Raw genomic sequence first — 16,846 nt, 5'->3', positions numbered from 1 at the left:
ACGTGGTGTTACTGATCTCTTGTATCACTGAACGATGGTAAAAGTCCGGAAAATCCTGTTTCCTTTTTATTATATTTGATTTTACTTACGTGGCCGGTGTTATCACTAAGGTTTCTTGTTCATATCGCGTTAAAACATAGCTAACAATTAAATTCTTGAAATATTTCGGCCACGGGTTGAAACATCTGTGCACTGAAGATGGGCTCTCCATAACAATGTTGAAATGTCTCACGAATTTAATTGTGTTAATAATGTTTCAACGCCGTGTGAACAAGAACCCTTAGATAATGTGATTTATGTAATTTTGTTCTCTTGTGTTTTTGTTATTGTAGACTATTGTTTTATATTGCTCATGCCTTTTTATCACTATGGGAATTCCATGTGAATATTGGCAAATCGTTTAATTTTAGTTTTAAATTTAGCTATTTCGTATTTTTCATTGTTCTTTGTTTATTTTCAGAGTGGTCAGAGTCTTCCCAGACTCCAAGACTTGTCTGCTGAACCAAAAACTTCAGGTAATAATTGTTTATTGATTCAAAAGACCATTGAAACTTTTGAAGAGTACCTTTTAATATTAACATGTTATTGCTTTCTACACATAATGTAGCTGTGTGGTGGGAAGGGTTGATTCAATGGGAATGCTCCAGTTCACCTTCCTCTTAGTGCAGCGTCTGGAATCTGACGCTGTCACAGACTTGACTCCTGGAATCTGGAGTCTTATTCGTCTGAAGAGATCCAAAATATTCCAGACGGTGCGCTAAGAGGAAGGCGAACTGGAGCTAAACTCAGAATTCACATTTTGGGGCTATAAACCCCTAATCAAACTGTCACGAAACCATATATTGGTTAACATTTTACTTCAATAATGTTCTCGGATTTCTTGCATTTTAGGTGAAACAAAAAGAATGAATGTCCTTAAAGTACTTAAAATAGGTCCAAATACACCAAAATGGCCAAAAGTTTTTAAAAATTTCAAGGTTAGGTTTTTTTGGGTCAAATATTCCTTTAAAAACATTGAAAATTCGCAGCTCTTTGAAAATTCCAAATAGTCTGTTTGCTCAACAAAAGGGCAAACTACTGTTCCAAGCCTTAGTGTTTTCGATTTCAAAATAGTCCGAGACCAAGGAAGCAAAAAATCATGGAATGGTGCTATGGTTGTTTGTCATGCTTTTAAGTTTGTTGCGAGAATGATTATGCCTTTTGACGTCGCTAATTTGCAACGGTTCGAGGAAAGTGAAAGTGATAATGAAACCACAGCGAGCAGTTTTATTGGGTGCATCTGTTATTGGGTCAAAACAAATTTAACACCTTTCTGGAATCCGCTTATTGCTGTGGTAATGGGGTTCCAGCTTCATGCACCGATGTTTTGTTTTCTCCAATGGGGCCAATTTACCACCAACGCTTTTACATCACCTTCTCTGTCGGGGCGGTTGTAAGAGGTTTAAATAGTGACCGTCTTGTATTTTTGTAAATCTTTGCACTTTGATTCGTGCATTTTGGTAATTCATTTTTTTCTAATTAAAAAGTTAAATTCAAAGAATGTCTTATTTCACCAGTCGAAGTTAAGGCCAACAAGCCCTCTCCAAAACTTAACCTGGGGATCAACGGCTTAATTAAAGGTGAATTCTGAACCACCACCAATGGCCGGGCAGGCGGACTGCTTGCAAGGACAGGATCGCTCAGCGGTCACTTATCCAAACAGCAGCCACGCTCGGCGTTGCTTGATTCGGTTATCTTGCGATAACCGTTGTTCCCGCTACACTGCATCATCTTATCAATTGGCTACCTATTGAAAAGATAAAGAAACAAGTAATTGGTTAAGTGTTTGACCTCATTTAACTATCACTCTATCCAGCGAACCTTAGTCCCAGCAGGATTATACAACTTTATAGCCTAAACACATGCTGAAACCCTTAATGTCTGCCCTAAGCCATCAACTGGTACAGTGGAGTACATAAACTATTTTTTAATTTATTTTTTATGTATCGAAATAATTTTATAAATCACAAGGTACGAGTACACCATACCACGTGTTGCGTAACAGGCTTCGCAGAGGTTGCATGCAAAATTTTAGGTTTATGACTCATTTCATTCACACTGTGTTTCTATGCCACATTTTAAAATGGTCATGTACTTGTTCTCAGTTTGTTTACAAATGTATGTAATCTGCGATGTTGCCATTGTGGTTACCCATAAAACCAACGTAGAACTGTACGCTACTGCTCAGCCAAGTCTAATATAGTGACTTGCACCATCACAGAGTTTGGTGTTACCTTTGTAGAAATGGCACATCATGCAAAATTTCAAGTCTATCGGCCAGTTCCTTACTCGAATATATTGCGGACATACAGAAATGAAATCTTTCCATTCCAAGAATCAGCCAATAATGTTATTACCTTAAAAATAGAATGAATCTGAAAACATTTAAATTTCGACTTTGCATAAACTGTATATCTTATTTGGACTCGTTTTCTTTATTTCTTTAATAAGAAGATATATGTAGTAAAATTTATAGCATTTATCAAAAATTAATAAAACTGGTCGATACACTTTGGAAACATAGTCAATGATTGAGAGAGCAGGACGACGAGACCTTGGGTCAATGGTCTGTAATCATTCTGGGGCCACCGCTCTGCATTACGTGCTGAAACATACTTTGAGCTTTACCGTACATAAGAAATCGTAATAAAGCCAAATGGGACCCAGTATTTACCCTGAAAGACCAGAATCAACTGCTTCTTCCAGCTGGAGTAGAATGATTTTGGAGACACAAACTGTCTTTTGACTTATTGATCATTTTGTGTGTATTGAATAATAGTGATTGAAACTCGTTGATGTCGTAAATTGAAATTGGTTTCAACGATATTGGTGAAATACCATAGTAGGCTACATACAGGGTAATTATAGACTGCCCTCTTCTAGTTTTGCAACTGCTGTAGATAAAAAGATAATATTTGAGAGATTTTTCATGTTACTTTTTGTAAATGTTGGGGAATGCCTTCTTAAGAGGATGCAACTTCTGAAACAAAATATTTAAAAAATTATCATTTTTGTCAATTTTTGTCATTTTTGTTGTTTGTTTATTGGCAAGTGCACAAAAATGGTTTTGGTACACACCAAAAATGATCAACTGTGTACATTTTCAACATATTCAAAATTAGAGGTAAAATAGGATCATTCAAAAATCATTAAAACTTCTATATATTAAATAACAAACTCAAATAGAGGGAGCAAGCAATATCAAAGGTAGAAGTTTGAAAAAGTTCTTCCAAAAGTTAAGTAGCATTTCATGAAATACTTACAATCCCTAACATTTCTCACTTGTAGTTTAGGCCATCTTAAACCGTGAATAAAATTGCAATTTGTAATTTGTTCATTCGATCAAGTTTCTTGTCTTTGTCCTCAAACATTAAAAATGAAACATAATAATTTAGATTTGTGCCAAAATCTTTTTAAGTACTTTTTTAAAAAAGGGCACATTTAGGCAGTATTAGTTACTCATATAATGTGGATTTTAGAGATTTTTTGAATTTTTCATTTTAGATCAAAGAATAAAAACGGTATCTGAATTTTTACTAACAGTATTCAATTTAAATCCAGTTTCTGATTTTTTTATCAGACAGTATCATATGATCTTGAGACATTTTAAGATGTCTACCCACAGTCTTTAGACATATTATTTCTCATAATTTGTTCATACTGCACTGGAAATATTTTTAAAATTGTTTAGTATGTTATGAGTTGTGTATAAGCTGATACACCTACATCAATTATATCAAAATTGTAATAATGTGTATTGTCTACTTTTCAAGTACCTCAGAACTCGCAATTAATGTAGAACAATAGAATTAATTTACCCTACATTAGTCTACACCCCTTTTGGATTATTAGATACATTTTTAAATGATTTATACTTATATTTTGTTTCACAGATGTTGAACTGCTGTGTGGAGACTAAGACGAAACGTGAAAATGCTTTATTGTCTTCTAGCACAGATGATTTACTTACAGGTAAAGGAAGTTTAACACTGCTTTCTAATTAGTTAATTATGGATTTTGCATGGATAAACTAATATTAATTATGGCTTTAGTGGATTAAAACATTTATTTCCAGTAAAATTTATAAGAATTAAATCCTGACATTCGCTCTTTGAATATTACTTAATGTTATTTTGTTGCCATTAGCATATAAAATTCTTCTTCATGCTTTCTTTACTGTAATACCAATGACTTGAATATGTTGAAAAATCATCGGTTCTAAAATTGATCCCTGAGGAACTCTCTGCTTAGTTGACATTTTGTTTAAGAATTCACTTCAATTTCTAATACCTTTAATTTTTTGGCAGAAATATTAGATTATGTAATCATCGATTCTCATTTTATTGATAGCAAGATTAACATAATATTTTATAAAATCATTAAAATGTAACATTTACATTTTATGATACAATTTAGTTCATTCCATGTTCAAATTGGAAGGCTCTGCTAATTTGCATTGCTTTTAAACCAAACATTCAACATTTGATGTAGAAAATATATATCAAGGAATTAAAATGTGCTAAATACATTAAGTAAAAATATGATGTAGATGATTCTGAAGATGATGAGGAGGAGTTTTTCGACTGTGAGGCTGAGGCAGAGGAGTTTATGGCAGCAGGAGATGTGCCACATAGGCGCAGACCGAAGCATTCTCTGTGGAACAAACCTGTTGGCCGCTATAAGCGCTGTGAGAACCTGCGACTTCTGCAGACTGGAGAGTACTTGTATATTCCAGTCACTCAGGTAAATACATTACCTCTGTTGTTTATTTCTTTGTCATCTTTTATGAAAAGTTTGCTTTTATTGTTACTGATTGAGATTGGACCGAAGATAAAAAGGTTAGAACCTGTGCTTAAGATAGATAGTGCCTTTGACGACCATCATTTCTTTGTGCCATTTCACTGATCTGAAAGTTGAAAGATGTAAGTGTTCTGTTGGTGCTGATAAATGTTTGTCTTAACCATCTGCAGGACCCTACACCCAAGACGGAAGACCAGTTGGAGGAAGATGAGAGAGTGATGCTGCAGCTCGGCACGGACGCGCAAGGCATGGAGCTGCGGACTCGAATGATGAGCGCCTCATTACTCTCTGATATGGAGTCTTTTAAGGTAGATGTTTTGTACATAAAACTTCTTGTCTACAACTTACCTTGAGAAGTTGAATATAAAATTACTGTGGGGTTCCACAGTGTTCAGCCCTTGGACCTATATTTTTTCCTTTATTTGTATTAAATTTATTATTAATACATATTAATTCAGAGTCCTTTTAGTCACTGATGACACATAAACATATAAGCTCGAATTAAACTCAACTATTTATGAAAGTTTTTGATGAGGGAAAAGCTCTGGAAGATCACTTGTTTCTTAACCATGGAAATAATAATGTTAAAAACCAAAACATAATATTAATGAAGAATATTTGTTTTTTAAGTTTTGTAAATATATAAATTGTGTTGTCCAAATTGATCAATGCCAAAATTTGTTTTGTTGATAATTCTGTTCTGAGGTGTGGACTTCATTATTCAATAAAAAGACATTGCTTACCAATGGTAGTGCTATACCTGGACACCGAATTGCATTGAGAATTCTGTTTGATCTTTTATGTGGCCATGACAAGTATATTCAGGAGACTTTGATAGTGTTAAGAACGTCCAATGGGAGTAGTATACCTGGGTACCAGATTACACAGAAAATTCTGTGGTTTATATTCTCTGTAGCCATGACAAGTATATTCAGGAGACTTTGGTGTATAACTAATGTTTAATAGACTACAAGGTATACTCTAATATAGAATTAGATAATTTGTATAATGCGTATTGTCTTTTTGTATAAGTATTTATGTTATTCTACAATGTAAGCTGTATTTAAATAACTAAAGTGCATTAAGCTTAGTTATTTTATAGGTTTATTTCATTTTCACAAATAACTCGGTGTATATGTTGCAGGCTGCCAATCCTGGTGCTGAACTGGAAGACTTCATTCGATGGTATTCTCCACGTGACTGGGTAGAAGAAGAAGAGGTCGACGAGTTTAATCAGAAAAAAGGTGACTTATGAAAATGAATATAAGGTATTTGATGTAATACTGTTACACAAAACTTTAGTATACTATACAAATGAATTCATGTGTTGTTTTTTCTGGGGTTGTCATCTCCTGGTTTTATTTATTTTTGTATTATCAAAGAAAATGCAAATGCCCTGAATTTTACTAGTCAGCTATATTGGAATACACTATTTAGTTCTCCTAATAGTCAGGTAGTTAAGGGCACCATCTTAAAAATTATTGTTTACTTTTTAGAGGTGTTTGAAGTTGAATTATTTTTCTATGGTTTTTAATTATTTCTCAATAACATATTATTTACAATAATATTTACGAGGTGTATTTGAAAAGTAACTACCTTTTTGAAAAAACTAGCATAACAATTTTTGTCAAGTCAATTTCATTTTTACATGTAAGAGCATACTCAGAACTATTTTTCTACATAGTTTCCACCAATGTTCAAACACTTATCGTAGGGGGTGACCAGCTTTTCAATTCTTCTCCATAGTAACCTTCCTGCCAGTGATGATAGCCACAATCTCACAATATTATTCAACTCTTCATTGAATCCAATGCGCTTGCCGCCAAGGTAGTGCTTTATCTACAGGAACAAGGGGTAGTCAGACGGTGCCAAATCTGGGCTGTACGGCGGGTGATCGTAAAAGTCTTCACGGATTTTTTAATTAACTTTCCTTACCAGGTCATCGTTGATAATAGAAGGAGGACCACTCCAAATCTCATCGTGGACATTTTTTTGACCTTCATTGAACATTGTAACTCAATTTCTCACCATTCTATCACTTATCGTGTATTAACCACAAATGTCTTTAATTTGACGATCAATTTCAGCTGGTTTCACATTCTTTGCGTTCAAAAATCGAATTATAGACAAATCTCAAAGTCAACAGGATCTGTAATTGTCTTAAACATTATAAATGTTCATATCTAACAGAAAATACAATATAGAACAACCTTAATAGCGTTAGTTGAGAGGCACTGAACTAGGAAGATTTACACGCATGCATGAACGTGACCACAATGCTGCGATGGCAGTACAATGAAACGGTCGTTATTTTCCGAATATGCCTCATAAATTATATTTGTATATTTACAAATAATCTAACAAAACTTACTTATAGTTTATACTATAGGATGTTTTAAAATCACTCAATATGATGTTAATGAAATATTATTGTTATTTCAGGGCATCTTAGTCCTAGAATGCAACTCCCTGGGAACATGTGGGTGGAGGTAAGTTCGAACACTGTAGTGTATTACAAAGTACTGTAGTGAGCACTGTAGTATTCATGATCCAAAGTTTCCTGTGGATTTCATAAATGATCATTTAAAAGCTGACTGAATATCTGATTTGTGATGATTCGTTTATTGTAATAATAAGTTTATTGATCCTTGTATTTTGATTAAAAAGTTGTACTAAAGATTTTCATACATCAAATTTACACCCTGAATTTCATAAAAGCAAGACCATCTTTATGGTTCCACCACAGTGTCTACTGTGGTGAATATAAAATAATTTTTATCTGTTCTAAATTTGAATTTAAATTTTTAGTAAGATACAATTATGGGATTGTATTGTCCACATGAGATGGATATACGAGTAGCATGCTTGTGAAACAGTCAGTCAATTTTTTTGTAAAATTTAATCAAAATAGTTATAGTTCTACCTGTTCTTTCAAAATAAAAATAGATTTGTGAAAGAAAATGTTAATGATCTGAAAGTTAAAAATTCCAAATTTTGATTAACATAAAAACATTTATTTGTAAGTGGATGTAAGTTACACCAATTTGTTAAATTAACTGTTGTTTTGTAAATAATTATAATGACGTTTTAAAAATAGCATTCACCTTTCTACAGTGTTCGATATCAGAATAAATGGAAAAACAAAACAAAAAATGGAACCAAACAATGGGAAATAATGATTGAAAATTCAGAGGTGATGCATAGGATACAATCCTTTAGAATTGTGTTAACTATTGTAACTTTTCTTCATTACCTTTCTTTTATCAAACTCTCCATGATACTCTATTTTAATAAACCTTTTATCTCATACAGGTAGTTCAATTGAATCTTAGTACATTTAAACACCTTTTTTAACCAATATAAATAATTATTGTCATTAATATATTAAGCATTGCAACCAGGGTGACCAGACGTCCGGCTTTAGGAGGACATGTCCTTCTTTTTAATGTTTGTCCTTCTGTCCTCTCCAGCTTTTGAAAATTATATAAAATGTCTGGCTTTTTGGTGAACGCTTAAATGTTCGAAAATAGTAGCGTTCTATCACATTAAAAAAATCCTATTTCCGAAGGTCCCGAAGATAGACAATAAAAAGTTATTGCAGCGCACACATAATGCCATGACATGTGAACTGCTGTTAAATTCAGTTGTGTGTTGAGTGTTGTCTATAGTGTCACTGACTCACTGTTGTTTCTATCCGCTCAGCTGCACTGGTGCTATTACCCCTTTGTTCATGTATTATGAATGATAAGTTAATTTTGTTATAATATGTGATATATTTTTCTGTTATAGTGATAATTTCCTGTATATGTCTGTGAGTGAGGCTTAATTTTGTTATAATAGTTGATATATTTTTCTGTTGTAGTAATAATTTTCTATATAATGTCTGTAAGTATAGCTTACTAAAATAATAGTGTTATTTGTATCAATTCAAAGAATTAGTTCCAAGTATTAAAAAAGATATTTTAATTTCATTATACAAATTTAGGTTTAAATCAGTTATAATTTTACAAGAGAAAAATTCTAATAATAATGAATTCAATTCAATCTTATGCCGCATACAAAATAATAACCTCAAATAACTCTTTATCCATCAATATTTAATATATTTTAATTTTTCAATTTATATACCAAAACAAATCAAATTTGAGTATTTTTATTTGCATTATAATGGGCTCAAATACAGTATTAATTTCTGTGTGTTTTTATAACAATGTATAAATAAATTTTTTCACAAAGATTATAAGAATATTTATTACTGTCCTTCTTTTTGCATTAATTTCCTCTTTTTTTCACATCCAAAAGTCCTCCTTTTAGGAATTCACGTCTGGTAACCCTGATTGCAACCTCATTTATAGTATTTTAACAGTAATATTCTCAGCAGTATTGAAAAAGAATCGGTTGGTGAAAAAGGTTTCTTTATAATAAATATATGAAGAATCTATATTTTCTAACTGCACACACACCAACAGGTATGGACAGCCGCCAAGCCAGTGCCTGCGAGACGACAGAAGAGGTTGTTTGATGATACGAGGGAGGCGGAGAAGGTGCTGCACTATCTGGAGGCCAAGCAGCCACGTGAGGTGGCGTTAATGCTGGTGTCGACGCTGACACATGCCTCAGTGGCAACTCTGGCTCACCACGCAGCACCCATCGAGGTGCCGGGGCTGGAACCGGCTGTGCGCCACATTGCGGGCAAGGCTGAACTGCTGTCTCGTGCGCCAATATCAGATATGCGTAGATACGAGGTATGGTAACTTCAGTTTCCTGCAATTTGTCACACGCAAATTCAACAGTCCAAGAGTGTGCTTGATTTATAAGTGATTCCTGTTTATTCTATTGTATTGTACTATTGAATTTGCATCTCACTAACCAGAATCAGGAACCAAAACCAATACAATCACCTGTAACTAAAATGAGCAATTTGTCGACAATTTTAGATGATCACCAGATGGCAGCTGTGGCAGAATCTTTTCTCAGTGGTAACTCTAAAGAGATTCCCTAAAGTTTTGTAGCGGCTACAATTGGAATGAGGGAACCAAAATTGGAAAATTAATTAAATGTGAGCCTATCTTCTACAGTTTTGTGGAGGAATGAGCAAATGTTGTTTTATGGAAAAGAAATTTTACTGTAAATGGTTTAGCGTTTGACATTTTTTCTACAGTTCCTTTCATAATCAGTCCAGTGAAGAAGCTTATTCCTCTGATTCTATTGAGCTTGTTGCTCAGAAGCTGCCCAAAGACAAGGAGGAGAGCTCGTGATATCTTCCCAGAGACCAATAATAATATATTGGGTTGTTACTTTTTGTCAGGTATGTTCTGTTCTGTTCACCGAAAACAAAAAGCTGAGGAATTCTATTGCACTTTTTCTCAAAAGGACTTTTCCTTTGCTTCTGGAGTGACAGGATAGATAAGGTTTGGGGTAGGAGTCTTCTCTTGTTAAATCCACCATAAGGAGGGATGGATAGTGGGCACTATGTCTCAGATGTGTCACTTTGAATGAACAAGATGCTACCTTTGTTTTTGCCTCTTCCAGTTAAAGCATTTTACTTCAATAGTTATCATTTGCAATGAACTATACATAACGATCAACATTTTTATCTCAATATATCAACATTTGCGATTAGCGATGTGCTCTACTCAAGTGTAGTTTCAACTGAAATTCATAAACCAGCCAGAAGTGAACACTTCTGCGAGTTTCAGGTATTTTAGTGAATTGATGTTCTATTCAAATAATGAAATTCCTCAGCAACCAACTGAACACATCACCTGAAATGTCAGAACATATCACATCAACTGAATTTCTTTTGAAAATCACTTGACTCACATGAGTTAGACAATTGGGAAACACAATAATAATCCAATATGGCTGAAAATTGGTGTCAGTTCTTCCAAGAGATTATAATTATTGAAAATAACTTCATTGCCAGAGCTGCCATCTCTTTGATTTAGCACATGATTATTAAACCGGTCTCATGCGCACAAAATTACTTTTTTTTGTTTGTGAATGTATAAAGCCATGGTGTGGTGTTTGTAATAATTGGGGTGGATACTGTGCAGGAGCTGGCCATGGAGCTTGCGTGGGCGGAGTGTGTCGTAGCTCAGGTGGCCTCGCTGGAACACAAGCTGTGTCCTGGTGCTGGTCAGACTCAGGAGATGAGAAAGTTCCTCGCGGCTCTGGTCACGCAGCCTGAAGCTCTGGTGCCGGGAGGTCCACGGGGAGACATAGCTTCCCGCATCCGAGCCATGTTTTCTGAGGCCCATAAGGTCAGTTCCCAACTTATCATTGGGTTGAAATGATATTACAGGAATCTCAAAACTGATGTTTTAAGTCCTTTTGTCATAAACTGCTAAAGATTTTATAGAGAGGTAATAAAAGCTGCAAAAGCATTATTTTGAAAGGAAGTTGAAAAACAATGTCAACATCAAGAGCAGTTTATTAATTCAAATATAAAAAAGTAAATACTAAAGATGAATAAGAACATCAATAAAGTCTTGAAGAAATAAAAGCTATCATTAAATGAAATGATGAGAAGATCTGCTACAGAAACAATTAGTAACAACCAAACAAATTTCTAGAAAAAAAATCATGTAAAGTTGTTTAAAGTATTCAAAGATTTTTAGTTTTGTATATTAGAAGTAATGTATGGTATTTGTTAAAAAAATCTTTGACTTTCATTTTTTAGCTCATAAAATAACTATATTTGAATAGAAACTGAATCAAAATCAACATTTGCAGAAAAAATAATGTGCAATAAACAAATTTTATACACCGGACAAGAATGTATTCAGAAAAAAAATTTGGGGGGTCAAAATGACTGATAGTTTCACATAGTGGACAGAAAGTAAGGAAAGTGCAGTCAACCGCTCATTCCCCATTTTGTTTCTTAAAAGATTCTTGGCCAGTTTCAATGTTGAGAACGATCTTTCAACAGTACATGTCAGTAATACTGAATTATTTAAATAATAATAATCGTTTGCTAAAAAAGTAATTGAAAATTGGGGAGGTTCCGGACCACTTGGACCCCCTCGCTGGCTACGTCCTTGACACCAGAATATATTAAGAAGAATAAAGTTTCAAGAAATTTAGATCCAAATTACAGCAATTTCCAACAGGAAAAAGTTTTGTTCAATGAAAGAATATATTGAAAATGAAAAGGAGCATAAATTGTACAAGAAAAATTAAATTTTTGGCATGCAATAATACATTAGTTTGTAGTAAGTACACGTTTAAAATTTTTTAATACCTATTTAAATGTTATACCTTCTGTTAAATAAACAATTTGAATTTTAGTTTTTCGTTGGTCTCAACCATAACGTTTTTGTAATTTTACTTTTTTGATTTTTTAATATTGCTATGTGATTACAATATAAAGTCTGTTATTGTTGTTTGTAGGCTTCCCAGATGATATCGGACAACGACCCTTCATCGCACATCACGACTGAACCGTGGAGTCCCATCTCGTCTTCGGTATTCCCTCCAGCTTCGGAGCGCGAGTTTATTCTCAGAGTGTTGGCTCCTCGGCCTGCTCCGACTTCCCTCATCACCCCACACCGTCTTTCTGTCCGCTTGCGCAAAGATGAGATCATAATGGCCGGCTGCTTCTCGCAAGATACTACATTCCAGTAGATTTGTCCTCGGCACTCGTTAAGTTTGCTCATTTTATACGATAATTTGTTGGAATTTATCTAATAAAGTATATTGGCTTGGTTGGTTTTTGGTATGTTATTTTACCTAAAAGCTGTTCAAGTTGAAAATTACCTTCTATAAAAAAGCTCATGGACTAAGGCAGGGGTGCCCAACCTTTTTTACCCAAGGGCCACATTGTAAAGCCTTTATGGCCAGGCGGGCCAACATCCCATGGGGATTTGGAACCCCAAACAAAACGTATTGTCCGGGGTTTGTTCCAGAAATCTTGTGCAAAATATGAGTTTTAAGGTTATTTTGCCCTTGTTTCCTGATTATTGTAATTTCTTATTATTTATTAGTTGTTAGGTAAAGGTTTATAATATATTATGTTTTTAGGTTCTTTTAGTAGAAATAAATATAAACCCAGACTTTTGGGTGTTTGCTCTAATTCTGAGGGAACAATAAAAAAGTCAACAATAAATTGAATACATTGATTTTAATTAATCCTACTAGGATACTAGGACATACAAATTTACGTGGCGAGTGGTGACCTTGAGTTGGGTAGGAGTTACGTCGCCGCACTGCGCGCTGTGCCGTGCTTTACGCGCGCTCTATTCGCCAGCCGGCAGCCACCACCGTAGTCAGTGAAATCTGTCTGCAACTACTTTACTTCTTTCAACACTCATACTCCACCAAATGAATACGGCTCGTTCTACGTGAAATCGGCTGGACTGCTTGGTTCTCAAAATTTGTATTTATTTAATATTTCAAATGCTTGTAAACAAATTTGGTTTGTTTTGGCAACAAGGCGGGCCACATAAAACTGACTCGCGGGCCGGATTCGGCCCGCGGGCCGTAGGTTGGGCAGCCCTGGACTAAGGTGTAGTGTGCTGCCTAGTTGTACAACAGGTTCATCGTCTTTTTAACAGACACCCATACTGGCAGCCATCTTGATTTTAGCTACATAATAAAAATGTTAAACCTCATACCCTTTTACAAGCTTATTTTTGGTCGTAGAATTATGAAAGTGTCTTGTTTTAAGATATAATCAATATCACCCAAAACTTTTAGTTTTCTATTAGTTATATCTTTTAAGAGACACCTCCATTATGATGATCAAAAATAAGGGTGTCAAAGTGTATAAGGTTTAAAATTGTTCTTAAGAGGGGTAACAACTCAAGGGTGTTTCACTACAGCCTCTTAGTGCATACTTGAAGATATTAAAAAATCTGTGTCATTAACCCATGGATTAATTTGTATTATCATTGACGTGTTCTTGATCTATGCAAAATACATGGCTATCTAATTTTGAATTTTGCTATCTACATTTCGTAACAGTATGATTTCTTGAAGTAGTATTCATTTACATCAAAATTTAGCAACAGTATTCTATTTTATCAATAAAAAGTATTAAAAAATTTTGTCACATAACTTACGATTCTATTAATATTTTTTATATGAGAAATACAAATCATATTCACAAAGTTAATAAAAGTTCAGATTTTATTCTTATTTTGTACAAATAAAACTGTTTTATCCACTAAATCTGTTTGAGTGTAGGAAAGTGTAATACTAATTATACAGAGACAAATTTTTATTAATACTATTCACCACACCCCGGTTTGAGACTTCGTTACTTTTAAAACTTGCTTTGACTGTCCTAGAAGATCTGAGTGGGGAATTTTACTAGTAAAGTAAGTTTGGGTACAGCACGAGTTAGAAAATACTGACAATAAATGATGTGTCTCCTACTCATATGCAAAGTCCTTGTGCCTAATGGATCTATTCCAAAATCCTTGCACAGTTTTATGGCACAAAAAGACAGGCAGATGGCCAAGAACAGATAAAGTGTGTATGATATTCCAGTGTTTATCCCTCAGATAAAATGTTGAGATGATAGGAATATACATGAGCATATAGAGTTCAAAAGTTAAAGCTAAAAATATTCTGCACTGGAAGAAACAAAAGTAAAGTCAAGGCCAAAAAGCAATCTAGTTGGTTGAAGATCTCTTAATTTAATTGATATAATACAAGTTGTAGAAATAAAAAAAAACACAGTAGCAGTCGTGGGACTGCCGATAGAAGTGAAAACGGAAACTATTAAGTTGAGAGTAATTAAAACTATATGCAAAAATTATATGAAATTTTTTATGTTTTATTTATTAGTTACATATGATGGGTTAAACAAATCATGAACAAAATATAAATACAAAGTGGTTGAAAAAATAATTAATATACAATTATCTTAACAATATCTTAATAAAAAAGTACTGTAAGTATTAAAGAATATTATTTTAATGAAAAAAAAGTTCAATGCAATCATTATAACTTGTTGTAATTGCTCAATATTAATAGTTAGTTAAACATAGAATACAAGTGAGTAAACACCGAGTGAACAACAGTGAGTTGAACACCGTTGTAAATAATACAGTTATTGCTACGGATAAAGTATATAATTGCAATAACAATTAAACCCACAATATTTTTAAAACTAATAAATTAGTTAAATTAACTTGGTTCTTTCGTAAAGGTATTTTTATTGCACAATAAACTAATTTATTGAGTTAATACGGTATAAGTGAGCCAATGCGCCAACTACAGTTCCGGCAGAAACGTTCACTCATCACTTCATACGCTACTACAGGCTAAACTAAATTTCCAATAAAAAAAATGATAAATTTACAAAAAAAATATTCATCTATTTTCACACAACTTTCTCGCTGACAATTTTTGTCTGACCAAAAAATAAAAAAAATCCTCGCTTACTACTTTTTTCTTGTCATTGTAAACGCTATGTAAAATGTAAACAATAATCAAAATTATTTTGAAATTTTTTTAATATTTGAAAATGTAACCAATAGATTGCCAATATTAAGAGATTTAATTTGACGCATCTTACAGACTTGTACATTGGCTTCACTTTTAAATCGCGAGAGGAAGCCGTAAAAGGTCACTGATTTTCGCAGTCTGTTTTCATTCTCCGCCGGGACAGTTTTAACACAGCGAGACTGACTTTTTCATGCAGGTTAGTAGTCCGCGGCCAAGTCTAACGGTTAAAAAACACAGCGAGGACTGACTTTTTCATGCAGGTTAGTATCATTAGCATGTCGGTGACGCGAACCGAGGATTTTACCCTCTACCAAAACGCTCAACGCGCCTAAAGAAGTTTTCACTTCAATAATGAACAAACATTACGCTGCCTCCAACTAGTTAGAGGAATCAGTTTATTTCATTCAGTTTACCCAATCATCCTAAACCAATAAATTATTGTATTTCTTATTAATCTGTAGTAGCCTATTGTTAGTATACATGTACGTATATTTGCTGTAGCATAAATTTCTACAGCCAGATGATTGTACCTCTTAGGTAATAGGTAGCGTTAAGAATAGGACCTAATAAACAACCACTTGTTATACGTACAGATATTAATGAGAAATGGTTTTTGTGTATACTGTATATTGCTACTTAAACCCCAAAATATATTTCATTACACATTATTACAAATGTGAGGTTTTTACTGAAATAAAACAGCAATGCTGTTGTAGTGATCGATTTGCACTGTTTATGGCCCTGGACTAAGTACACAATAATTAAAAATATTGTTAAACCTATAATAATATAAATAATTTATAAATATAATTCAACTTTTCTGATATCAGATCGTGTTAGACAATCTGGCATGTCAGGCTTTGGTGGCCTGCATTTATAGCAAAAAAAAAAGAAAAACATTCTAAAGCATTTATATTTAAGGTCAAATCACCTAAGCGCTCATAAATGTTGTCTTAAATTTTTATATTTATAATACAAACGCATGTGTAGCCTAATAAAAAAAACAGCAGATAGAGACAGAGTAACCTCCTTCTCGTTGACATAGCTTCCTTTCGGGAGGCAGAAAATTGGAACAGATCATCATAATGACATGTACTTTTCGCAGTAAGTCAAATAAAGTCTGTTCTTTTCAATAATGTAGTTCTTTTAGGTCCTCGGTAAGAAAAACTGTTAAAAATAGTAGTCTCTGTATAATACCATAGTACCACTTTTTTCCTAAATCGAGATTTATTCAATGTTTAGTTGTCAGCGATAAAAAATGTGGTTCTAGATAAAAATGTTTCTGTTCCCTTTAATATATCTTACACTTTACTTTCTAAAATGTGTCGGTTCTCTTCTAATTACACCCTTTTTATTATTTTTTAATTTATCTTCTAACATTTTCTTACTATCTTCTAAAATTTTCTTATTTTCTTCTAATTTACTATTAAGTTTGCCAACATCGGAAAACTCAAACAAGAATTCGTCTGGATTAATGCCATCCATTAACCAACGCTGTCTTAGCTGGTTCTGTAGCACAGACTTCGTTCCCTCCGTTTCAGGTTCTTGTTCC

The 16,846-nt window shown here is 33.7% G+C and overlaps 1 protein-coding gene across 1 annotated transcript; it reads left to right on the top strand.

The window, feature by feature from the left end:
- The first annotated feature begins 450 nt into the window (after positions 1-450).
- LOC124375045 (rab3 GTPase-activating protein catalytic subunit-like) lies at positions 451-12,549 on the top strand. Its single transcript, XM_046833169.1, has 9 exons — positions 451-515; positions 3,933-4,011; positions 4,589-4,782; positions 5,010-5,147; positions 5,984-6,083; positions 7,282-7,328; positions 9,309-9,584; positions 10,896-11,102; positions 12,232-12,549. The coding sequence occupies exons 2-9, from the start codon at positions 3,933-3,935 to the stop codon at positions 12,463-12,465; spliced, it is 1,275 nt and encodes a 424-aa protein (XP_046689125.1). The 5' UTR covers positions 451-515; the 3' UTR covers positions 12,466-12,549.
- The last annotated feature ends 4,297 nt before the right edge of the window (positions 12,550-16,846 follow it).

The sequence above is a fragment of the Homalodisca vitripennis genome, unplaced genomic scaffold (assembly GCF_021130785.1).
Source record: "Homalodisca vitripennis isolate AUS2020 unplaced genomic scaffold, UT_GWSS_2.1 ScUCBcl_12658;HRSCAF=22489, whole genome shotgun sequence".
Classification (NCBI taxonomy): Eukaryota; Metazoa; Arthropoda; class Insecta; order Hemiptera; family Cicadellidae; genus Homalodisca; species Homalodisca vitripennis.
The sequence above is the reverse complement of the archived record's forward strand: the minus strand, read 5'-3'. Positions and strand labels throughout refer to the sequence as shown.